This window comes from Podarcis raffonei, chromosome 16 (assembly GCF_027172205.1).
Source record: "Podarcis raffonei isolate rPodRaf1 chromosome 16, rPodRaf1.pri, whole genome shotgun sequence".
Classification (NCBI taxonomy): Eukaryota; Metazoa; Chordata; class Lepidosauria; order Squamata; family Lacertidae; genus Podarcis; species Podarcis raffonei.
In genome coordinates, this window is record NC_070617.1 from 16,649,327 (window position 1) to 16,675,314 (window position 25,988).

The 25,988-nt window shown below is 47.5% G+C and overlaps 1 protein-coding gene across 1 annotated transcript in view; it reads right to left on the reverse strand.

Moving 5' to 3' along the window:
• The window catches only part of NECTIN4 (nectin cell adhesion molecule 4), an 80,731-nt gene that overhangs the window by 8,921 nt on the left and 45,822 nt on the right, over nt 1-25,988 (reverse strand). The window contains exons 3-5 of the mRNA XM_053368828.1: nt 9,628-9,981; nt 5,114-5,404; nt 4,018-4,138 (exon numbers count right to left, since the gene is read on the reverse strand). Coding sequence (XP_053224803.1) covers nt 4,018-4,138; nt 5,114-5,404; nt 9,628-9,981 — 766 coding nt within the window. The remainder of the gene's footprint in view (nt 1-4,017; nt 4,139-5,113; nt 5,405-9,627; nt 9,982-25,988) is intronic.

A 25,988-nucleotide genomic window follows, 5' to 3' on the forward strand; every position in this document is an offset into this window, starting at 1 on the left:
ACAAATGGTCACCAAGGTCTGCCCTTTAGATAATTTTACTTTTAATTTTAAAAGGCAATTTTGTCCAGGATACTCCAAATGTGTCCTGGGGGCATGTGCAGATCTCATCTCAGGGCCGCCAGGGCAAGGGACCCACCTTCCAGCTTTCTCCGCCCCACCCCAGTTTACAGCTCATTTCCAGCATTTGTTCCAGGATAACTATCCACCCTGCCTTCTCAGTCTTTCTGCAGAAAAGGACAATAGTTGTACCTTGGATCCCAAACACCTTGCAAGTCGAATGTTTTGGGTCCCAAACGCCGCAAACCCGGAAGTGAGTGTTCCGGTTTGCAGACATCCTTTGGAACCCGAATGTCCGACCCGGCTTCCGATTGGCTGCAGGAGCTTCCTGCAGCCAATTGGAAGCCACACCTTGGTTCCGAACATTTTGGAAGTCGAACGTACTTCCAAGGTATGACTGTACTGACACTGAGTCCTCTGCCTTTGCAGGCTTGCCAGCAGGATGAAATCCTGGCCACTTCCTGGCCGATAAGCAGCCGTGCAGCTCTCTACAGAGGCCATATTTCCTGCCGAACTGCTGCACCTCTATAAAAGGCAGGCAGACCTCAAAAGAATCTCATTCCTGCCCCCCCCTCCCGACAACCTGGCCTGTGCAAAGCCTCATCCATCCACCACGCCCACCCCCCAGCCCTGTGCTGACTTGGCTGGTTTTTCACCGTCTCCCCCCCCCCGCCACCTTCGCTCACCACAAAAGGCTACAAGGTGCATCTTGGCCCGGGGCTGCTTCCCCGAAACCCACAGCAAGTCTCAGCCAGTCCCTCGGAGCGCAAAAAAAAAAAAAAAAGAGCTCGAGAGGCAGGCCGGGATGGCTGAGTGATGAATAAGTGTTTATGGAGGATCAGCCTTCCCTTTGAATGGGATCCGTGGGAGCTCTCTGCAGCAGCCAGCCCAGATCAGGTGCATCGCTGGCTGGCTGGGAATGGAACGGCCAGGCGGGCAAGTGGTTGCCACCCAGATGCACTGCTGCAGCTGCCTTTTGGGGGGCAGGAGGGAAGGATCCCCAGCTTGGGCGTCTGGGGCAAGAGGGGCTGCCAGAAGCAAGCCTTGCCAGCTCTCTGTGGGACATCAGGAAATGCATCTTGTACCTGGCACCCAGACGGTGTCAGGCGGGTCAGGCAGGCGTCCAAGGCTGGCGCTGGGAGATGCCAAGCTGCCCCAGACTCCTCTGGTGGTGCAATCCTGGATTTGCATCTCAGGAAAGTGTCACGCGGGTTAGGGATTGCCCCAGGGGCGGGTGCTTGAGGGGTGGGGGCTGGCTCGGCTGTTGCTCTCCCCAACGGGCACAGGCTGCCTCCAGAGGCTCCCAGCACTAGGGCAGGATTCATTCCCCCTGGCTTCAAGCTGAGCCAGGCTGCCTGCAGAGAGGGCACTCTGCCACGGAACTCTTCCCAGCCTGCCATGCCCACTTTGTCCTAGTAGGCCAGGGGTTCTTAAACTCTGTTTTTCTAGGGCATCTGTGAGGAGCTCCTTGGAAGCCTACTGGGGACTGCTTACTGGGAGAAGCTTACTGGTGCAGCTGGGTCATTTTAGAACCTGGCCTTAATGGTCTTGCAAGGCGCCCCCTTTGGGTAGTCAGTTGTAAAGCACCCACTTCCCATTTCTGTACTCTCTCTCCCCTAATTCCATGCTTCTACATTCTTGGTATCTCACAGCAACAAACCAAAACAGTTTGCCAACTCTGGATTTATTTATTTTTCTTTTAATGCTCTGAGCACGTTGCACGCCTGCCTTGAATTCACAGCACCATCATGACCACAGGAACAAAACGGCATTTGCTTCTGCTGCCCTGGTTTTAACCCGGGAATAACAAGCACCATTTTGTTGTAGAAAGGGATAATCAACTGAGAATCTATTACCATGTGCATTCATGGCTGCCTTAAAAAAAATACAGAAAGGATTCTACAGCAACTAATATCTGTCCCAGTGGGCCCTGCCATGCTTCTAGCAGCCCAGGTGCCAATGCCAGGCTTGTTGGGTGTGGCTCCCATAACCTGCCACTCCCTGGGTGGTCACCTGGGGACCTTCTGGCTCCAAGACCCAGCTGCACTACTGACCGGGCTCTTTGTTCATGTCAGACAATGCTGAGGCCCCATGAGGCCTGGTCATCGACAGTGGGAGCCATAGCTGTCAACTTTCAGATTTGAAAATAAGGGATCAGCAGCCTCAAAAATAAGGGATCAGCAGCCTCACCTGTCCCAGGGACAGTCTATGGGATATCTAACAATCCGGGATAGCAGCAGGAAACGGCGCTGGAATAAGGGAATTTCCCACCAAAAAAAAGGAAGGTCGACAGCTATGGTGGGAGCAGAATGGACTTATGAAAAACACACCCAAGAATCATCTGCAATGCACAGGGCTTCTGTAACAAGTGGAGGGTAGGATATAAGAACATTTGAAGAGCCCTGCTGGGTTAGGGCCATGCCCTATCTTGTCCAGCATCCTGTTCTCAGAGTGGCCAACCAGGTGCCCCAAAGGGATGCCCACAAGCAGGACCCAGGAACAAGAGGCCTCTCCTCTCCTGCAACTGGTATTCAGAAGCATTACCACCTCCGACTGTGGAGGCAGAGTACAGTCTCCATCGTGGTTATAACCTTCTTCTCCATAAATCTGTACGATCTTCTTTTAAAGCCAAGCAAAAACATATATCCAAAAGGCACTTCGGTCTCCACTGGCACTTCATTCCAAAGAAACTGAACCCTGGGTAAGTGCAGGCACCCCTGGAGTCTCTTGCTGTTTGGAGACTGGGGCTGACTGCAACACTCTTCTAAAAGTCAAGGCAGTGTCTATCCTGCAAACTGTTACCAACACCTCAAAACGCTTTTGCCCATTTCCATGAGCGAAACGGCAGGCTGACCACAGCATGCCACCTTAAAATTTGTGCGTGTACATTGTTGCATGAGTGGGCAAGAGATAAAGATGCAGCCACACATTATTCAGAGATAGGGCATCTGCAGAATTCAAATCGATTTTAACAAAGCATCCTCCAGAGAAAAAAGCCTGGGACAAGATCAAGGCTTGTGATTTATCTGGGACGCAGACTAGACAAACTGGCTCCTACGGCAAGCACGGTTTTCAAAATGTTTCAGCTGGAGAGATGGGCTGTTGATGTTCTTATACAATTGCATTTATGGATTTTTAATTGCATTTCTTATTCCGAATGCCTAGAGGCTCCAGGGCAGGCGGCATACAAATTTAATAAATGACTACTGCGTAAATTCCTTGAATTAAAAAGTCAGGTATACATTCTTTGATTTTAAAAAACTCCGGACGATTCACATTCCGATCCTACCTTTCCCTCAAGGAGCTGGAGGCACATGCAGCCCATGCATCCTATTCCCCCCCCGCCCCCCGCCATTTTATCCTCACAACAACCCTGCGAGACAAGTTAGGGTGAGAGAGTCTGATCAGTGCAAGCTAAACCAGAGAGCCCTGTGACAGATATGAATCTGGCTCTTCAGCGTCCTTGTCTGAAATTCTCATCTCATCATCACGAAAGAGGTGGGGCTGGGGCTGCAGCCCCAGGAGCCTAATGTGGCCCTTGGGACCTCCCTATCTTACCCTCGGAGTTCTCTTTGGGCCATGCCCCTCTTTCGAGTTTACACTTGCTCAGGGTTCCTGCTCTATGCTCTCTCAAGTGCTTTTGCTGGAATGTATGCTCAAGATGTGAAAAATGCCTTTTGCTTAGGCGTGTGTAGGAATGCCTTACTTTTCTAAGGCTGGAATGTAGCCTACTGTGAAAAGGTAAAAGTCATAGCCATTAATCCGCCTGCTTTTGCCTCTGGCCACACCCACTACCTACCTATAGTCACCCCCACTGGCCACACCCACCCTTGGCCTCTGGTCACACCTGCTTTTCTGCCTCTGGCAACTGCCCCACGCTGAATAAAGAAACAAAACTCCAGGCCTCTTCCCTGTTTAGAAAGAGGAAGCCATCTCTTGCACCACAGAAAAGCGACTGACCGTGTCCAGTTGTAAGTTGGAGGCGGGTTCCCATCTCCGAGGCACTTCAGGAATGCCCCTTCCTTTCCTGCGACCCAATCTTCCCCCTCTTCGTGGCCCAGGACTGAGGCATCCGACAGATCTGCATGGAGGCAATGTGAAGAGAGGTCAAAGTGGCAGAGAGGAGAGAGCAGCCCATGCCCCCTGCACTGTGCATTTTAAAGCAGAATCTCACCACTTTAAACTGCCACGGCTTCCCCCAGAGGATCCTGGGAAGTGTGGCTTGTTCAGGGTGCCAAGAGTTCTCAGCAGAGCTCCCCTCAAGGAGGTGCATGCTCAAAGGTCTCAAAGACATCCCACGTGTGTGTGCGGAAGTTGGAATTACTCCCAAATAAAGATGTTAAAGAATCAGTAAAATGATTCGACAAAATTCGCAAATTGCTGGATCGAATTCATGAATTTTGCCAAATCACTGTTTGGCCTTAGCTTTGGGCTGGATATCTTGGTTTGACAGTGGTGAGGCACGACAGGCCCAGGTCAAAAGGTCGCTCCTTTGGGCTTTCCTATCTGGCCCTCAGGACAGTTCTCATGCCATGTCCACCTCCCTAGACCCCACCCCTGGCTGGCTTGCACAGCACCCTCCTTGGGTCCTTTTACTTGGTGGGAATGTGCCTTTCAACTGTGATCCTGCCTCTTGCTTGCTCATATGGGAGAATGGAGGGTGTGTGTGTGTGTGTACACAGAGAAAACTGACTTTCTATATACAACAGGCCACACACCATACATCTAAAGCACATCCACTGCTCACAACCTCCCCCAAAGAACTCTGGGAACTGCAGTTTTCCACGGATTATAGGTAAATGTAGCTGAGTTGTGGAAACTACAGTTCCCCACAGCCGTTTGCTTTAAATGCGCCTTAAATGTACGGCCTAAACTTAAGAGCTAACCTTGTGGCTCTGGCTAGTTTTGCCTCCGGCCACAAACACCGGAAGCACATCGTCCTTGAAAGGTAGGTCCCTGAGGGGATGTGAGTGACCCTTGTGCCCAGAAAGTCCCCACACCACCCCTTCTGTGCGGAGATGGTTTGACCCATCCCAGAGGGCCGGCAGATACCCACATGCCACGTTGAGGGTGTGCGTGATCCTCTTCTTGTGCTGCAGCCCCGGGTGGGAGACGATGCAGGTGAGGGCCTTGCCATGCATGCTCCGCCCGGGCACCACGTAGAACTCGCTGGTGACGGAGGCCGAGCGGGGGTGCGAGGACACGCGGCTGCTGTCCGTGCCGCGCACTTCCGTCTCCCAGGTCACCGTGGGCACGGGGTTCCCTTCCGCAGTGCACGAGGCAGCCAGAGTCCGGCCCTGCCCCTCCTCCAGCGGGGGGCCGAGGTTCAAGGTGGGCAACGGGGGAACTGCAGCCAGAGGAAGAGGAAAATGAGGCTAAATATCTGGAAGAACTTTCTGAGGGCAAAGAGTGGTTAAGATAGTGGAATGGCTCCGAGACCAGAGAGAAGAGATGGTGGAAGAAGTTTACGGAATATTTGAAGAAATATGTTAATATTTAAATCTTAGAATAGCTTTGGAAGTGGATTTAGGCTGCAGGGTTAGAAGTAGAAGATAGTGTATTTTAAAATAGCATTATTTGCAAGTGATAAAATGTGAAGATTTTTATGGTTAAAGTAAGTGTGATAAAAAAAATGGTTAGAAATTATATATGTAAACTGCTAAAGATGAGGTAAAATGAAAATCAGATAGGGGGGACTTGGGGAAGCCCGCCTAACAATGTTTAGAAAAAATAAGGATAAGACAAGAATCTGTTTGTATTGTTTGTTTTCCTGTTTGTGTTGTTTATTTGTGTTATAAAATGAATAAAAACTTTTTTTTGGGGGGGAAAGATAGTGGAATGGCCTCCCTGGGAGGGTGGAGGGCTCTCCTTTCCTGGAGGCCTCTTGCCAGTGATTCTTTAGTTGTGATTCCTGCACAGCGGTGTGTGTGTGTGTGTGGTGGATTGGACTAGATGACCCCTTGGGGATCCCTTCCAACTCTACAAATCTATGATTTTATGAAAGAAGACCCCCAAAGTGGCTTAACAGCCATGGTGGATGACAGATTTAGTGTGAACATTCCCAGAAACTCAGCAAGGGAACTGATTCCCACCCGTCAGATTACACCAGGGTGAAGTGTGTGCTGGTGTGTGGTTGTGTACACTTTGAGTCTCAGACTTCAGGCTGCAAGCAGAGGTTGGGGTATATGAATACTTCTCCGTGCAAAGACATACAGTGGAACCTCGGTTGTCGAACGTCATCCGTTCCGGAAGACTGTTCAACTTCCGAAACATTCAACAACCAAGGATCAAAGGGCTGCCAGCAAGTTCAATGGAGAAAAAAGGGGAAAAAATCCCTGGAAGCTGTTCGACTCCCGAAAAACGTTCAAAAACGGAAGCATTCACTGTTAGGATATTTCCGTTCCACCTTAAAAGGGAGCAGGCTATGTGAGTCACAGAGTCTGCGTATTTCCTGTTCACAGGATGTTTATGTTTTCTATTGCTTTCGTTTCACTCTGTGCTTGAACACGCAAGCAGGCAGTCATGTTTTTCTTTGTTCTGACCAACGCTGAATAAACTTGGAAAAATGCTCTCCTGCTGTGCATCTTTCGCTGTGTGAATTCTGCTGATAGAGCGTGCATCAGCCCAGGAATGTGGGAAGCTATTTTCTGGAGCTCATGTCGCTAATTGCTGATACTGTATCTACGGGAGATCGGTGGACACCCGGAGTCAACGTGGAGGCAGTGTTGGCCTTTGTCTCCCTGCCAGTATCCCAACAACAGGTTTCGGGCCCAGATTCACGGCACTTACAGGAGAGTAAGACTGCGATAGACTGCTGAGGTATGTGTGGAAAAGCGAAACCAAATGAGGCTTTTCTGTTGCCGCGGCAGCCTCTTTGAACTCCGGCCGGCTAATTGGCCTGGGAGCCGAGCCAAGCAGGCCTCAAGATTTATGAGGAGCCAAGATAAGGAGTCTCTGAAGTGAAAAAGACTCACGGCTCAAGTAAAGAGCAGAAATGGAGTTTTTCCAAGCCTCTGAAGCTGCTGAGTGCCCAAAGTTAAACAGGCACAATTATGAGACCTGGGCAAAATGGTGTGAGAGTTTGCTGCGTCAGTTTGGAGTGTGGCATACTGTGTGTGAAGCCCCTCCAGTTCCTCTGACAGATGGATGGAAGGCCCGAGATTCGAAGGCCATGGACGTAATAGTCTTATCCGTCTCTCTGGAGGAAATTAAAACGCTAGCTGGCAACACGACTGCACGTCAGATGTGGAATGCTTTGAAGATAGCCCATCTGCCAGTCATTCCAGCCCAGAGTTTGACTGCATCGGAGGTCCTGGCTGTTTCCCAGAATGCGAGTGAATGCAGGGATGCCGAGGGCACCGGTTGCAAGCTGCAGGGGGAGCTGACTGTGATGTCATCCCAGGCAGCATTCCAGCCTCCAGGGGGAGCCAAGGAGTCGGCAGCTGAGAGCTCTGTTTCCCATGGGAGCCAAGGTCAACTTTGCAGAGGCCGGAAGGCCAGAAGTAAACAGAGACAGATGCCTGCAGATGGCCCGAAGCATAAGGGGAGTGAAAGGCCCACGCCAGTGGAAAACAAGGCTTTGTTTGCTGGCACTGCTTCACCAAAGGCTAAAGGCAAGTTTGATGGCCAGGAGCAGGGGGGCAAGCAGCAAAAGCCCACGCCGGTGGAAAACAAGGTTTTGCTTGCCAGAAAAGCTGCTCCAAAGGCCAAGGCCAGGTTTATCGTCGACTCTGGTGCGAGCCGCCATTTGTCAAAAGATAAGCACCTGTTTATCTCCTTCACACCTTAAGACGGAGAGATCCACCTGGCTGATGGAAGGACGTTGCAAATTGCAGGAGTAGGGACTGTGAAACTTGCAAGTCTGCACACTACCATCAGAGATGTACTTTTTGTTCCAGGTGCTGCGGACAATTTGCTTAGTGTCCCACAGCTGACTGGGCGTGGCTTTGAGATTTCCTTCAAGAGGAGCGTCTGTGTCATCAGGAAAGGCAAAGAGGACATTTTGCATGCAAAGTTTATAGATGGTTTGTTCTGTTTAACTTATGATGACAATGCTGTTGCTGTGTCTAATGTTGATTCTTGTTGTGTTGCACAAACTAACAAAGTTCTTCATGCAGGATGTATTCATGAAGCACATCGAAGATTTTGTCACATGTCTTGGCAAGCGCTGGCCAAGATGCCTGGATTGGTTGAGGGTTTGAACATCAAACCCTGTAAGTTTCACATGAAATGTGTATCTTGTGCAGAGAACAAGGTGAAGGTTGCTCCAAAAGGCAAGGAGTCTAGCAGGCAGGCTTCCAAACCCTACCAGCTAGTCCACGCAGACCTGGTTGGTCCACTTGCGCCCTCTTTGGGTGGAGCAAGGTACTTCATGGTACTGATTGATTCTTTTTCTAGGTACATTCATGTGTTTATGCTTGAGCAGAAATCGCAAGCGTTTCCTAGGTTCAAGGCATTCTGTGCTTGGTTGGAGAATGTTCACAGTAAATGTATCGGCTGTTTGTTTACTGATCGAGGAGGGGAATTCAATTCTCAGCAGTTTGAAGCTTTCCTGACTGAGAAGGGAATCCAGCATGACTTGTCAACACCTAGATCGCCATGGATGAATGGGCTTGCGGAGCGAGCAAATCAGACTTTGCTTCAAGGCCTGAAAACCTTGTTGCATGATGCCAACCTCCCTGAGAAGTTTTGGGGGGAAGCTCTGTCGACGTTTGTTTATTCCTATAATCGCAGACTGTCATCACCTATTGGTTGTACTCCCTACGAGAAGATGTTTGGTAAGAAACCGAACGTCAAGCGCATGAGACTCTTTGGTTCTGACATGTGGGTACACACCCCACAGAGCAACAAGCTTGGGAAGCGTGGGGCACATGGTTTGTTCATGGGGTACGAAAAAGGTGCATACAGAGTATGGACGACTAAGTCTAAGTCCATTAAGTTCACAAAGAGTGCTGAGTACAATCCTAAGTGGGGGGAAAATGTGATACTGTATCTATGGGAGATCGGTGGACGTCCGGAGTCGACGTGGAGGCAGTGATGGCCTTTGTCTCCCTGGCAGTATCCCAACATTCACTTCTGGGTTGTTGGCATTCGGGTTCCGAATTGTTCAGTTTCCGAAGCGTTTGACAACCGAGGTTCCACTGTATATGCCTTTTGTGTCATTTCACTTTTAATTTGTATCCCCAAGGCAGTTTGCTCGCTGGTAGAAAGCACAAAATATGCAACAAGGGTTGCACATCCTATAAACAACCCAATTCAAGGCAAATAAGCCACGATAAAAATATGACTTTAAAATAAGCAAATTCTATCAGATAAAATAATATCCAATAATCCAATATATGCATTTTAAAAAATAATAATCCCTGAAGATAAAAAAACCAACAACACTAGCATGTCAGGAAGATTAATGTAAGAGCGTTTCCCCCGATATGGTAGCTTTGTATGTGCAGGGATTGGTTTTAACTGCACAGCATTCAGTTCTGCAGACCCTCACCTGAAGCCAGCCCAGACAGATCTACCACCCAAGTCAGACCCAGGGCTCAGTTTGAGGGTTCATTAGGAGGTCCTTACCTAGAATCTTGAGGGTCAGGCTGGACTCAAAACTGCCCCCAGGGAAGGTAATGAGGTGGCACTCGTATGCCCCCTCGTCGGCCTGCACCGCATTCTTCAGCAGGATGGAGCCATCTTCTAGGGATCCTTTGGATTGTCGCAGCACTCGCCCTGAATAGGCATCCTGCACGTAGGTCCCGTGTTGCCAGTTCAGCACCGCCAACTCCTGGGCTGTCCCGTCCTCCCGCCGCTTCATCCACGTGATCTGAACCACCCTCTCGCCCTCTGAGACCTGGTAGGAACAGGGGAGGACCACATCTTTGCCAAGCACTGCAGTGATGCTGTTCTGGGATGCCAGGATTTTTGCCAGCACACCTGAGGAGACAGGGAAGGGTTAAGTGACAATCTGCAAGCTCATCTTGTGTAGGTGGGATGGAAATAATAATAATAATAGTAATAATAATAATAATAATAATAATAATAATAATAATAATAATAATTCCACTTCTTCACTGGACCGGGACTCAAGGCAGCTTACGATGATGATGATGATGATGATGATGATAATAATAATAATAATAATAATAATAATAATAATAATAATAATTATTATTTGTATACCACCCTATACCCGCAGGTATAGGGATAAAATACAAAAAAATGATAAAATACAAAAAGCTAAACTCATATGAAACATAATCATTAGAAAAAATATTTACACCATAATAGAATTCAAACAATACCCAAAAAAAGTCTATTAAGGGCTCATCCTCACTTGAATCTGCTTGTCCCATTTTTTCTACGCACGATTCCAAGAGGTTTCCCACGTCCTCCAGGGAAACCAGCTGTTTACCACTGAACCCTAAGGAACGTCAGTCAGGTTCCCTGCAGATTGACACTTGTCCCAATTCAGCAGTAAACAACGGGTCTTTTTCAGGGAAAGCAGAGAGGGCAAAAGAAAAACTGCTCAGACCAGTGCCTAGAAAGCACGGGGAAAACAGAATAAAATGTGGCCCAAACAGAAGAGCCCTGAAATAGAGATGATAAAAACATCACTAATCTGGGCAATGTCGGTGCTACCCAAGGTCCAAGCGCTCCAGGACATTTCAGCAGAATGTTGAGCAAAACAGCAGCAGAGCGGAGAAAATCCTGGGCATGATGCTGAAGCCTCAAAGTCTGCAGGCTTTAAAAGTACAGTGGTACCTTGGTTGTCAAATGGCTTGGCTCCTGAACAAATCGATTCCCGAACGCCACAAACACAGATTGTTTTTTGGAAGCCAAATGTCCCACGTGGCTTCTGATTGAGTGCAGGAAGCTCCTGCAGCCAATCAGAAGCCGCGTCTTGGTTTTTGAACGGTTTTGGGAGTCAAACGGGCCCCCGGAACGGATTAAGTTCAACAACCAAGGTACCACTGTATACACTGTATACAGTGGTACCTTGGGTTAAGAACTTAATTCGTTCTGGAGGTCCGTTCTTAACCCGAAACTGTTCTTAACCTGAAGCACCACTTTAGCTAATGGGGCCTCCTGCTGCTGCCGTGCCGCCGGAGAACGATTTCTGTTCTCACCCTGAAGCAAAGTTCTCAATCTGAGGTACTATTTCTGGGTTAGCAGAGTCTGTAACTTGAAGCGTCTGTAACCTGAAGCATCTGTAACCTGAGGTACCACTGTACCTAGCTCTCTCTCTCTCTTTTCCTCTCTCCCCACCTTGCCCTGCTGCAAGAAGAAGAAGAGGAGTTTGGATTTGATATCCCGCTTTATCACTACCCGAAGGAGTCTCAAAGCGGCTAACATTCTCCTTTCCCTTCCTCCCCCACAACAAACACTCTGTGAGGTGAGTGGGGTTGAGAGACTTCAGAGAAGTGTGACTAGCCCAAGGTCACCCAGCAGCTGCATGTGGAGGAGCGGAGACGCGAACCCGGTTCCCCAGATTATGAGACTACCGCTCTTAACCACTACACCACACTGGCTCTCACACACCACACTGGCTCTGGAAGAAGAGCTCTGGAGGACACAAAAGCTCGCTCACTTGTCACTTTGCATGAGGTTTTGGTTGTTGTTGTTGTTAAAGTGGTACCTTGGTTTACGAACTTAATCCATTCCAGAAGTCCGTTCTTAAACCAAAGGCGTACTTTCCCATAGCAGCGGAGGACTCAATTTACAAATGGAACACACTCAACAGGAAGTGGAACATGTTCTTATTCCAAGGCAAAGTTCACAAATCGAAACACCTACTTCCGGGTTTTCAGCGTTCTTAATCCAAGTTGTTCATAAACTAAGCTGTTCTTAAACCAAGGTACCACTGTATGATTATTTGCCTTTATATTCCACTTTTTTCTCTATGGAGCTTACACGGTTCTCTATCTCCCCCCCCCCATGCTCAATCCCCAACACCACAACCCTGTGAGGTAGGGGAGAGTGAGAGGCAGGGACTGGCCCCTGAGACCACCTCATGGCAGTCAGGTGAGGATAGCCCTACAGTGTGGCTTGTGGGTGGGCTTACATTTCTTTCTTTGCCATTATCTTATTTCTTTGCCGTTAACTGGTGACATTTTAACAAAACACACGAAACAGGAAAGCAGGAACCACAAAGGACCCTCGCTGCATTTGAAGGAGACCTTGGCTGCATTTTTATGGCATGTCAGAAAAAGGGCCTCTCTGCCCCACTCCTTCTCTCCACACACCCCAGCTCCCACCCCACCTCAAGCCCTTCTGCCCCTGCAGCAGAGGTGTCCTCCTTGCCTGGCCTCCCATGGATCCTTTCCAGAGCCGGAACCACCAGCTGCAGAAGGCTCCTCCTGCCTCCAGGGAAGCGGACAGGCCAGAGAGTCCAGGTAAACCTGCCTGCACAGATACCTGGGCTCTGCCACAGCTTGTGGGATCTCCTCCCTCCGCCTGCAAACTGCTGAGACTTCCCCAGGCAAGGAGGGGCTGTGCGTGCAGAGCTCCCTGTAAAGGAAAAGGGATTCACCAGCTAGTGTAGATATTTTTTTTATTTTAGGGCCCCATTGTTTTATTTTTAAACACAGCTTATAATTGCTGCATTTTTTTAAAAAAAATGCAGCTTATCATTGCCATAAACTCTCTGCTGTTACTTATTTATTGCATTTATATCCCACCTTTTCCCCCCCAAGGAGCTCAAAGTGGCTCGCATGGCTTTCCTCCCTATCTCATTTAATCTCTACAACAACAACAACCCTGTGAAGTAGGTTAGGCTGAGAGGCAGTGACCGAGCTCAAGGTCACCCTCCTTACAGCACATACATGTCTCCTCAATGGCATTTTAGTTAAGTAATCAACATGGCATACAGTGCAACCCTACACATGTTTACTCCAGGGAAAGTCCAACTGAGTGCAACGGGGTTTGCTTCCCAGAACGTGTACACAGATCTGCGCCCAGAAAGCCACTTTGCTGCCTATGCTGCCTCAGTAACCTTACAACAGCCCTGCAAAGTAGGGTACCATTATTACTGCTTTACTGCTAAAGCTGGGGGAAGGGAAGGTAGCAGTTAGCTGAAGTCCCTGCACCCTGCCAGTCACAAGTTTTTGCCCTGCTTTTCAGCCAAAACAGCTTTCAAATGTCAGTGCTAAGTCGGTTCCTGCCCTCTGGCTTAAAGACACAACACAAAAGGAAAAGGGGCTGGAACAGAGGAGGAAAAAAACAATTTCGCTCAGGTACTATTTCTCTGTAACAGTTCTTGCAATGACCAGATGGAATGGAAATATTTCATGGAGAAGTAAAAAGGTGATGATCTTTTGGCAGAATGGCCAGAGAGACCTACAGGCCTGTCCTCCTGCTCTTATAGCCCGATAGAACGGCTGCTGTAGATTATACCTTCATTCGGGTCTCTCCCTCCACACCACTTTCTTCCGTAGGAAGGGTGGGAAGGTAGGATGGACAGTTAGTCCAGAACAACACGCCAGACATAGTGAGTGAAACTGTAAACTGTGGGGAGGAGAAAGGTGGAGGGTGGGCCTGGCAGCTTCTCACCCTGAGGTGATATCTGCACATGCCCCAGAATGTGGTGGGAATTAGGCTGTGTGAACTTCTGAGTTCATATAATGGATTACAGTGGTAGCTCGAGTTACATACGCTTCAGGTTACAGACTCCGCTAACCCAGAAATAGTGCTTCAGGTTAAGAACTTTGCTTCAGGATAAGAAACAGAAATCGGGCTCCGGCGGCACAGCGGCAGCGGGAGGCCCCATTAGCTAAAGTGGTGTTTCAGGTTAAGAACAGACCTCCGGAACGAATTAAGTACTTAACCTGAGGTACCACTGTGCAGTACTTCAGATGCCAGGTGGAGGGTTTCCCTGTGGGACGTCCCCTTGCATGAAAGAACTCTCTGCAAGGAGAAAACAGGCTAAGGTGCTACTTTTCTAGAAACATTCAAATTGGCATTCCCCGACTGTGGCTTGAAACATTTCAGTCAGTTTCACTTCACCTCAGAATCCAACCCCCTCATTCTCCCACCTGCACAGAGCTTCAAAAGAAACCAAAACCTTGAAATGTCAAGTCAGGCCAGGGGACATGGTGATCCTGGATCAAAACAAATCTTCCAAGTTTAGTCCCATCCTGTTCTGTTTCAGAGAGGAAACCGAGGCACAGGAGGAAGGACTTTGTGGCAAAGAGCTGGCCTTTCCTTTAAGACGGCCTGCACCGATGGGGTGCCCTCCAAATGTTTTGGACTACAACTCCCATCAGCCCCCCCACCACCACGGCCCTTCTGTATTACAACTCCCAACAGCCCCTGCTAGCACTGGTTGGAGTTGATGGGAGCTGTAGTGCAAAACCTCTGCAGGGCACCAAGGCTACCTGACACCTAAACATCCCCTTGCCCAGAGGAACCTGGCACAAGAAACCTGATATGTGTTTTTTAGGTGGTGTCAGTAAATGGTGTTTGCTTAGGACTCTGCGTTCAGTCAGCAAAGAAAACATAACCATGAAAGAGAAAAGCCTCTTTTGCCACACGGCTGCATCCGAGAGAGAGAGAACTCAGCTTCCTTCCTCATCCCTTCTCATGCCACCTGACTGAATCAGCCCTCTCACACCCAGGGAACGGGCGCCTGGCCAAAAGATACCTGGAAGGTAAACAGCAGCATGCAACACCATTTCAAAGGCGGCAGAGGCGGCAGGGATCTCAATGGTTAGGGCCGTCTGGAGGCGGGGAACCCAATTCCATCGAGAAATGTGGTGCTTGTGCTTTTGCCAAAGCTGACTCAGGAGACAGAGCCTTGGCTCAGCTCACAGAACTGTTTTGACAAGGAACCGGGGATGAATGCTTCTGCTGAGTCAGGCCAAGGGTCCAGATAACTAGTGTGGTGTGGTGCTTAGAGCACTCAGTTGGGGCTTGGGGGACACCAGGGTTCAGAGACCAGAGAAGAATAAGCTAGAGTCTTTCTCCATGACATAATCGTTTTCAATGACATAATGGTTTTCAATAAGCAGAGGGGTTCAAGTGGCACAGGCAAGAGACATGGACTCACCAACTCTGTAGCAGCCCTTAGAATAGGAACCCGGGTGCTCTGTTTTGTTCTTGAACCACCAAGTTTCTGGTTAACAGCCAGATGCACTGACCCATTGTGCCACAGGGGGGAAGCAGTTCTTTGGGACACAAACCGTTTTGTTGTCATGCAATACTGTAATTATATCATCTTAAAGCAGCCTTTACTAGCCTGCTGCCCTCCAGATATTTTGGACTACATAAATAATAATAATTGTTTCATTCTTCATCTCATAATACAAGTATATGGTTTTACAGCCAGCATTCTTTCCCAGTAAGCTCTAAATGCAGAATCCTTTATTCTCCCCTGCCTAAATTCAGTGCCCCAGTCAAGCAGGTGGAGTATGACATATATTCCAGGGGCTTGGAATAATCACCAGCACATCAAAAGGTAGCACTCAATATTGTTGTCTGTCGAATTGAGAGGGGGCTGGGGGGGGCCTTTTTCATAAATCAAGGAACTTTTCAATTATTCCACAAAGGGTGTGTGACAACTTTGGCTGATGAGTTTTTTTAAATTCCCAAACAGATACTTTTCTGGCACCCTGATATAGAGTTGCTAGATTTCCAGGACTGATCTGTAGTCTCCAAGTTTGCTTGGTTCCCTCCTGGTGGCAAGTGGAGGGCTTGAATCTCCAGGTGGGCAAGAGTACCTTTAAAAAAATTGTTAGGACAACTATGTGTGCAGCTTGCAAGCTTCAGTCTGGCAGGAGCCAGCTGCAAATTATGGCATAGTCTGCCCTCCTCTGCACACTCCTCCCCTCTCCCAATTAACTTCCGTCTCCATGGCCCAGTGGTGGGAGGTAGCACAGAGGAAGAATCACCAGGGGCCAACTCTGTGACATCACCAGAGACAGCACGCAGGTCTCAAGTTTGAACTCTCAAATCTCAGGGTCTGGGATGCTCCTGCCCTGGCAACCCTACTCAGAAATGGCTTATTTCCACTTTTTCGTCACATATCTGTAATGAGTGAATTAGGGATCTTAAACCTTGTTGGCACTTGTGTGTACGAAACCAGGCACTGTAGTTACTTCAGATCACCCTTCACGAAATGTGAGGCCCTACAGATGTTTTGAACCACAATTCCATCAGCCATAGCCAGCACAGCTGGAATAGAATTCCAAAGCAACTGGAGGGCCCCAGGTTGGCGAAGCCTTCTTTGGATGAATTAACGCGGCGTACGAGGATATGGTCAGGTACATTGGATGTTGTAATGAACAAACATTTCTGAAGAAGCCAGTCATGCTCTTGTTTGACTTCCACATTTAGAATGAGGAAGAAAATGCGACATCCTCACTGTTTGAGTCCTAACATGTTGGTACATCAGATAAAGACGTGAGTACCTGTCCGGTGAGTAAGTGACCTTCCTCCGCTGAACAGGATGGTGTGAGCTGTATCTTGCATGCGCCGCACTGCTTGGCCAAGGGAGATTTGCTGATGTCATGCCATAACACACATCCCAAAGTCTCATCATAACGTCAGCTTGACTAAGACTGACATAGTCAGTGGCCCAGGGTCAACATCTCGACCAAACCCAAACCCTAACCATGGAGTGGTTCAGGGCAGAAAATACTGAGGAGTCAAATGGCTCCCTAACAGAGTTAGTCAACAGTAAATGGATCTTGGAAGTAGCGTAGGAACGTTGAATAGAATCACAGAATCATAGAGTTGGGAGGTACACCAAGAGTCATTTAGTCCAACCCTCTGCAATGTAGGAATCACAGCTAGAGAATCCCTGGCAGATGATCATCCAACCTCTGCTTAAAAAACCCCAGTGAGGGAGTCTGTTCCACTGCCAAACAGCTCCTAGCATCAGAAAATTATTCCTAACGTTTCATTGGAATCTCCTTTCTTATCGTTTGAATCTATTGCTCAGCACCTCCCCTCTGGTGCAGCAGAAAACAAGCTTGCTCCATCTTCCATGTGACAATCCTTTAGATATTTGAAGATGGCTATCATATCACCTCCCAGTCTTCTCTTCTCTGGGCTAAACATACCCAGCTCCCTTAACCATTCCTTATAAGGCTTGGTTTCCAGACCTTTTATCATCCTGGTTGTCCTCCTCTGCACACATTCAAGCTTGGCAATATCCTTCTTAAACTGTGGTGGACACAAGACTCCAAGTGGGAGCTGACCAAGGCAGAACAGAATGCAACTATGACTTCCTTTGATTTGTATACTTCTGCTTATGTAGCCGCACTTGGGAAGGTTCCCACGTCAGGCGACTGGTTCACCTACCTCAGGAGTCATCAGCATGGTGCCCTCCAGATGTTCTGGACAACTGCCATAATCCATGATGGCTGGGCGTGCTAGCTGGGGCTTATGGGAATTGTAGTACACAACATCTGGAGGGCACCATGTTGGCTACCCGTGACCTAGACCACAATTTTATCTTCAGACTGGCAGAAGCCCTGCAAGGTGTCTCATTTGGGCCCCAGAAGAGCAGTGCTGGAGAAGAAGCTATTTTGAATAGCAAAAAAATTACACCAGAAATGGTCGGATCCAGACTGAGACTTGGGAAGTCAGTATTCCTCAAACTTTTGATTAGGAATTAGAGGAATTATGTTAAGTCCACAATGGAACCAAATCATTTTCAGTCATTTTACATTTGACAACAATGGGTACACTGTACAGTATATATATCACCAGTGTATAACGTTGAGTACATTTCCCCAAATTCTTACTGAAACTTATTTAACAGGGGCTTTTACCCAATGACCTTTGATAATTATAATTAATACCGAAGTGGTGCTTGGTTCCATGTGCCTGGAAAAAAGGCAGCTGAATGGTTAGAAGTCACGAGAAGAAGATGGAAGCATCCTCAGGTGTACAAATGACACACCCATCAGTGCTAGTAATTGGTGACTATGCTGAACAGGATATGATGTCTCAAGACAAGGCCCACGTCTTCTCCTGCACAAAAGGCAACACTGTTGTGCAATGTCAGAGCACATAGCTATACTGTTCCTCACCATTGTACAGAGGAGGAACATTTAAATTACCAGTACATATTTGCCAGCATAACCAGGAAGGCCAACATACAAAGCACTAGAAGCCAGGCTACTGGATGGAAAAGGTTAGGGGGTAGACCCCAAATCAGGGGTAGTCAGCCTTTTTATACCTACCGCCCACTAATGCATCTTTCTTGATGGTAAAATTTCTTTACCGCCCACCAGTGCTCAATGGAAGGAGGATTCACTTTGCGCCATAGAATCCCCTACCGCCCATCTAGAACCCTGAAACGCCCACTAGTGGGCGGTAGGGAGCAGGTTGACAACCCCTGCCCCAAATGCATCTACTGTATTTTTCCGTGTATAAGACTAGGTTTCCCCCCCTAAAAAATAATGTCAAAAATTATGGGGTGTCTTATACACCCTTATATATCTTCCCCCATTTTCTTAAATCTGAGTCCCTCAAAATAGGGGATGTCTTATACATGGGGGCGTCTTATAAATGGAAAAATGCGGTATTTCTAACCTGTATAAAGCCCCTGCTCCCTTTGGCTATTTTTTCAGGGGTTCCAGAGAACAAGCGTTCATTCATTCAGAATTCCGTGCAGAATGAGGGCAGGAAGCATTGCCCTTTCTCTGAACTGACTTCATGATGATACCTCAGAACCAATCAGATTTGACTGCCTGATGATATCAGAGAGTGTGAGAGTGTGTGTGAGAACCATGTCTTCATTATGTTTTAACTTCATAATGATACCAGGTAGCCAGTCAGATTTGTCCATAATAGGGCTGTCATATTTCAAAAAGTAAAAACCCAAAAGCTGTTGAGCTTTTTTAGATACAAATCAAAAAAGCCTTCTTGGCTTGTTTTGGGGTAAGATACATTTTGAAACCATGCATTTTTAAAAACTGTAGACTGATGTGTAAATGAACATAAAACTTCTGAATGAACACATGTGAAAACATCACTGTGAAAACAGATCACTGATCTGTTCACCCCTGCCCTAAACAGATGGCAAACAAAATGAACGAGAAAACCGCAAGGAAGGGGAGGTTTTCCTGAAATCTTTCACACGCATCCCAGATATTTCTTACTAACCAATAAAGGTCATTTGACTCAGCTCTAGGAGAGATTATATGGGAAACGCCTAAAACAATGTTAACTCCAAGGTTCAGTAGCCATTTAAAACAGGGCTCAGCAATTTATTCCTGGCCTCAGACCATATTCATTACAGCACTCCTTGAATCTGAATTTGAAATTGGTATTCATGAATTTGAATACACTGGCCATCACTGCAAGTTTCAGAAGGCACCCAACCCATTTATATGACATGTCCAAGGCACTTTATGTACACATCCTCCTAGGAATCTTGTCAACAAGCTTGGATGGTAGTCCAGTATCACGATCCCCAGAAGCGGAAAGGTGAGGGGCCTTGCTTAAGTCATGGCAGAGGTGAGATTCAAACTGAGAACTGCCTGATTCAGGAGTCAGCAGCCTTTGCCAACCAGGCGACCTCCAGATGTGCTGGTTGGTGCCGAAGGGAGAACAAAACATCTGGAAGGCACCAGGTTGCTGAGGGACAGGGTTCTTCTCTTCCAACATTTTTTCCTTTATACTTCTATTCTACATCACTTTCAGCCCTGGTCAGCACTTTCTTAAAAAACAGAAAAGGAGTCTCAAAAGACATAATCAAATAAGATTTTAAGCAGGTTACCTGTCAAGGACTGAAAGCGCTTTGAGTTTTTTCTATAATCAACTGCTGTATAAATTTAATGAAACAAACAGTTATGACATTCAGAGAAGTGCAAAATCTGTGTTCCCATCCACACATTCATCTGCAAAATGTGGATCAGGCCATTTCGGAAAGGGGTTCATGAAGGCTGAATCTCTCAAGATAGATTCAAGGTAGGTCCTACCATAAAGGCTTTCAATGTTCAAAGCAGCCAACCTCAACCTGAGTCCCTCTATAGATACCTGGACTACAGCTTCCATCAGTCCTAGCTAGCAGTCCACCTTGGCCATGCTGTTTGAAACGGCGGCCTAGATAGCTCAGTTGGTTAGAGCATGGTGCTGATAATGCCAAGGTTGCAGGTTTGATCCGCATATGGGAAAGATGCATATTCCTGTATTGCAAGGGGTTGGACTAGATGATCCTCAGGGTCCCTTCCAACTCTACAATTCCATGATTTATAATGGGAGCTGCAGTCAGAAAGATCTGAAGGCAACACGGGGCAAGGCTATTCAAAATTCAGTATCAGAATCCTGAGACTTAAGAAAGAAAACCAAACCACATCCTTACAAGCTTCCAGAAAAGGAAAAAAGGAGAGGGAGGAACCACCGGGATGAATTAGTTAGCCAATATGACTTGGAGGAGGGATTTAATCCCAGTCTGAAAACACACTAATGAAATTTGGCTTTGGACATTCATGAATCTGAATTTTTGGTGAGTGTTAAACGTTATATTAAAAAAAAGCCCAGTCCATAAATCAAAACACGATGTTGAAATGCATTCCGATGAACGATACACTTAATTAAAGGCATGCAAGAAGCCCTATAACATGAAATTTGAAAATTAGGTCAAGCCGCAGCAAATTAGAATGAATATCTAGTTGGCAATCTGAAGTGCTTTCAATATGCAAATTCTCAATAAAATTTTCTTCTCTCGTAAAATGCAATATAGCACCTTCTCATAGAAGTGAACTGCTTGAGGAGGGAGATGGGAGCACTGGAACATCAACTTCCAATTAAGACTGATGGTGATGTTCCTGAGGGAGAGGGACACTTTAGGCGCTGTGTATTGCAATGGTGTCTTGCCCTCTTGGCGCCAACTTTTGCACAAATAGCAGCCAATTCAAAGTGCCAGCTGTGGCTTAAAGTCCAAGCAGGTTTGGATAATTAAAACAAACAAACATCCCTGCAAGACAAGTCCAGACAGTTGCCTAGTCCAGGCCGGATAGCTCAGCTGGTTGAGCATGAGACTCTTAATCCCAGGGTTGTGGGTTTGAGCCCCGTGTTGGGCGAAAGGTTCCTAGGTGACCCACTGAATACCAGTTGCTGGAAACTGCAGGAAGGGAGAGAGGTCTTGCACTCGGGTTGCCCTCGCGGCTGTGGGTAGGTCCGACGGGCCGCGGAATATTGGGGGGCATCAAGTTAGGGAAGGCTGCAATACCTGCGAGATCACCTTACCCCATATGTGCCCTCGCAACCTCTTTGCTCTGCATAACTGGGACTGTTACAGGTGGTGTCATCTGGGGGTGGGGACCGAGAGGCCCAGGCCCCCCAAAATTTTCAAGCAGGGGGCCGGGACCCCTCAATATTCCGTGACCTGTTGGGCCATGGCCATGTTGAGCCTCCTCCCGCCTCTTCCCATTTGTGAGAAAAGGCTTTTTTCATGTGGCAGAACCCATACTTTGGAACTCCCTGACTACTGATATCAGTACTCTTTTCACAGTACTCTTTTCGGCATCTGCTAAAAACACTTTTGTTTGGACATGCCTGCCCAGATGTATGGAACATTGGTCTGTGTCTTAATCTGTTTTTAGTTTATCACTGATTTTAACTTTTACTTGAACGTTATTGAATAGTTGTTTTAAACTGTTTTGGCAATGATTTTGTTGTTTTTCTCTCTTTGTCAACAGCTTTGAGGCTTGTTGCAATCAAGCGGTGTGTGCATTTTATGGGGGTGGGGGGAAGGACACAGGGATTTATCTTTCACTCTCCCCCTGGAGCGAACCTCAAATGGGAGATTCTGATCAGGAAAAAGGATGTGAGGGGGATGGGTCCCCCTGTCCTTATGATTGATTGATTGATTGATTGTCACATTTATATCCCGCCGTTCCTCCAAGGAGCTCAAGGTAGCGTACATGGTTCTCCTCCATTTTTATCCTCCCAAGAACCCTGTGAGGTAGATTAGGCTGAGAGTGACAGTGAGCTTCATGGCCGAGTGGAAGATTTGAACCCTGGTTTCCCATATCATAGTCTGGTACTCGAACCACTACACCACACTGTTGTTCCCGATCCAATCCACTGCCCCATTGCTTTTAATCAAAGAATACGCCACCACTAGACAAGGCAATGACAGACTTTTCATGCCGTGTCTAATTTAGCCCTCACATCCTTAATTGTCCGTGATTATGTACATGTCACTGCATGCCCTGACAACCCTTGCCTCCCTCCTCTCGCCTCTCCCTTCCCTCCTGTGACTGTCTAGCCACACTGTCAAAATTTTGCACTGTATGGTCCCCAGGGCAGAGACCTGTTTCGACGTTTCCTGTGGCTGCAAAGCACCAGGCCACATGTGTGGATGACACAAAAAAAGAAGCCACATTAGCTGTCAAAGGCAACCACAGCTCTTTGCTCCCTGGTCAACACCTGCTCAGGAGGGATCATGGCATTCAAACCTGGGTCTCACCAAGGATGTTTTTCTTTCTTTTTTTAAAAAACCTCCATCAAAGCGTCTGGATTCCAGCACTTTTCAGCTTCTGGGAGAGGAGCCCTCCCTTGTGCGTGACTGCAGGTGTTACAAAAAATAATAACCTTTCCAGCCGGTTCCCTTCTTGCCTGCCGCCGTCCCATCGCCCAGAGGTGTCTCTCCACCAAACCCAAGTGATATATGTACATATATATATATATATATATATATATATAGCCTCCAAATGAGAAAAAAAGGTGCTCCTGAAACTCACCTCTGAGTGGGAGTTACGTGAGAAAGGAAGGCACCCAACCAGCCGAACCAGATTTCTCTGGGGTCATTTCTCTTGAACCCTTAATCCCACCCACCCCCCGCCAGCTGGGCTCCCTCCCTCCCTGCTCAACAACAGTCTTGCCAAACCTGCTCTCCGTGGGGAGACACAGCGAAGGAGAGCGGAGCATGCGCAGAGAAGGCGGGGAAGGCCAAGACGTATCCTGTCGCGCATGACTCACAATGTGCTCATGCATTTCTGGGGCCTGCTGGAAAGGTCAGTAGGGATGCTTTTTGCAATAGTAATAGTAATAATAATAGTAGTAGTAGTAGTAGTAGTAGTAGTAGTAGTTGTTATTGTTATTATTATCATCATCATCATCATCATCATCAGTTGCAGTTCAAGAGGCTGGCCAATTCCATTCACAGAAGCCACACGAGTCACTCCCTACCCCCAGCTACATTCTTACTCTGTAATTTCTCCAAGATCAATTTATATAAAGGCAGGTTTCCTTGGATTCCTTCTGCTGTCCTGGGACAGGAAGGGTGTGTGTGAAGCAATGTTAGGATCCACTGGCTGATTTTAAGCAAACTAGCCAGGCTTTCCAACTCCTAACTGGTGAACAACAGCAGCAACACCAAAGGGGCTGTGGAGCCACAGACAGGTTACATATGTGTAACCTGTGTTGTCTTCTCTGACGGGGGGCAGGGGGGTCTCAGGCAACAAAAAGGGCCTTTCTCATTACCTGAGGCCACCTGGAGGTGCAAGGGATTGGACCAGGCCTTGTGTCACTAATTCTGGATGAAAACCCGGGGGGGGGGTCCCCAAAGTGTGGCCCAGAGACAATGGTGTTGTGGTGGTTACCGTGTAGGACTACTAGGACTTCGGCGAGACCAGGGTTCAAATCCTCACTCATCCACGAAACTCACCAGGTAACCTTGGGAGTGCCACTGGCGTATCAAATGCTCTACTACTAAGCTTCTGCCCTTACAAATCTATCACAGCAAACCCACTGCAGCTTGGCACACGTTTATCATAACCATTGTGTTGGGTGTCATTTCATGACCCTATTAAGTTTTTTATTAATTGATCTTTCAATTACAGTGGTACCTCGCAAGACGAAATTAATTCGTTCTGCGAGTTTTTTCGTCTTGCGAATTTTTTGTCTTGCGAAGCACGGATTCCCATAGGAATGCATTGAAAATCAAAAAGGAAACAAACTTGCAAGACGTTTTCGTCTTGCAAAGCAAGCCCATAGGGAAATTCGTCTTGCGAAGCAACTCAAAAAACGAAAAACTCTTTCGTCTTGTGAGTTTTTCGTCTTACGAGGCATTCGTCTTGCGAGGTACTACTGTAGTGCTAAAACATTTTCAGAACAACGTGTTGCTATGCGTTTGTTGGTGCCAGAGTTTCTGGGTGTCAGACACCTATAATTCCTGAATTTAGTAAGTGTTGGGAGTGTAATCAATGCTTGGAGTATTAAGATGGGCTGTCATACACTGGATTTAGCAGTGCCAAAACACAGGCCAAACAAGTTTTTCCATGCTCAGGAAATCGCTTGAGAGATGGGCCATCATCAGCAGAGAACAAAGACAGGGAGGTGGGCCACCGGCAGAAAAGAGACTGTGGCAGCCAGCAAAGGAGGAGAGCCCCTCCCTGAGCTCTGAGATCGTTAGTCAGAAGACAATGCCAGAGTTTTCATTAGGAGGAAGTTTTTAGGATTTTAGTTGGCTGTGGGGCGATCGAGGTGAAAAGGTGTCAGTCTGTAAAATACAGCAAGCTACAGAGTCAGAGCCATGGGTGGAGTCTGTTTGGATCCAAAGGTACAGCTATGGCAGAAGCAAGACTCGCTTGGCGTGTAATGCTCTGAACCCCTCCATTGCTGATTCTGTTGTATGTATGTGTAAATAAACCATAAATCATAAAGACACCACAGTCTCTGATGTGCCTCATTACCAAAAGAAACACGAACCAATGGGTAAAGGCTTGGACCTCTGGAATATCGCACCGCTTGAAGATTGGGGTGGCATGTAACAATATTTTTTCTTGAAAAAGAAATATAGCACCATAAACAACATAATGCTATAATATTATCATTTAAAAAAAACAAAAACTTTCTGATCATTGCTATTTACCATACTGCTAAAACAGCAGTGAGTCAAAAAGCTTTTAAAAATCACTTCTAAAAAAAGTGACACGATTATGGTATCTTAGCATTACACCTCACTTTCATTTTCTCTCTCTTTTAATTACAGCCAGAGATGTGTTTCAGACCTAATTAAAAGACTGATTATTTTAAATAAAAAGTCATAAAATGGTACCCACTGCAAGGGTTATAGCGGCTGTGCTCTAAATTTCAAAAAGCCCCGCCCACTGCAGTTCTGCCCCGCCCACTATAGTGGTCCCCACAGAGCAGGGTCCAAACATCGTATGTGTTTGCAATTCTGCTTGCAGCTTAGAACAGAAGAGCAAAAGGATCTGCCTAGCTGGAAGCAAGCCACAATCTCTCCCAGGAACACTCAATATCAGCGCAACAATTCTGACCTAGCTTACGGGGTTGTCGTGGGAATTGCAATGCCGGGAAAGCTGAGTGCTTTGATGCACTCTCTAAATGCTCGGAATTCCTGAGATAGGTGCAGTTTCGCTTGCATTGCAAGACTTTCCCCTTCCTCTCCCCTCCCTGCAGTGTCTCACAAGAAGCCCCCCAAATTTGCTTGGGGGGAGGGGGTTCCCCTGTGGGGGCAGGGGGCAGGAAGAGGAGGAGGAGGAGGAGAGGGAAGACCTGCTACATGAGCAGAAATCTGTTCCAGCTTGGAAACGGCAGCGCAGGATACGACTCACCCATTTTGCTGACGCTGCAGCTTTTTATGATCCTGCCTCCAGCACAGTTACCCTGCCCAGAAGTTTGCACAGTTATCGCACGGTGACGGACTGGGATTTGTAGCTGTGGCGGCAGGTCAGTGGAAGTCACTTCCAAAAAGATAATGAAAGGAAGATCACTCTGCAAACTTTTCTATTGAGCTAGCTGTGGCCCTTTTCGGAGGTGCCCCTTTGGCACACAACAGTAGCACCCTAAGGCGTGTCCTAGCGGCCCTTTAGGAGGGCGACTCTCACGAGCCCTTTGACAGTCACAGAGGTGTGCAGGGAGCAAGAAGATTTCGGGACGCGGCTCAGACTCCTGCTGTCTGCTCAGCAGTTTTGTGTCGACAGAGTCTTGAGATTGCACCAGCTTAGTCAGAGCAAAAG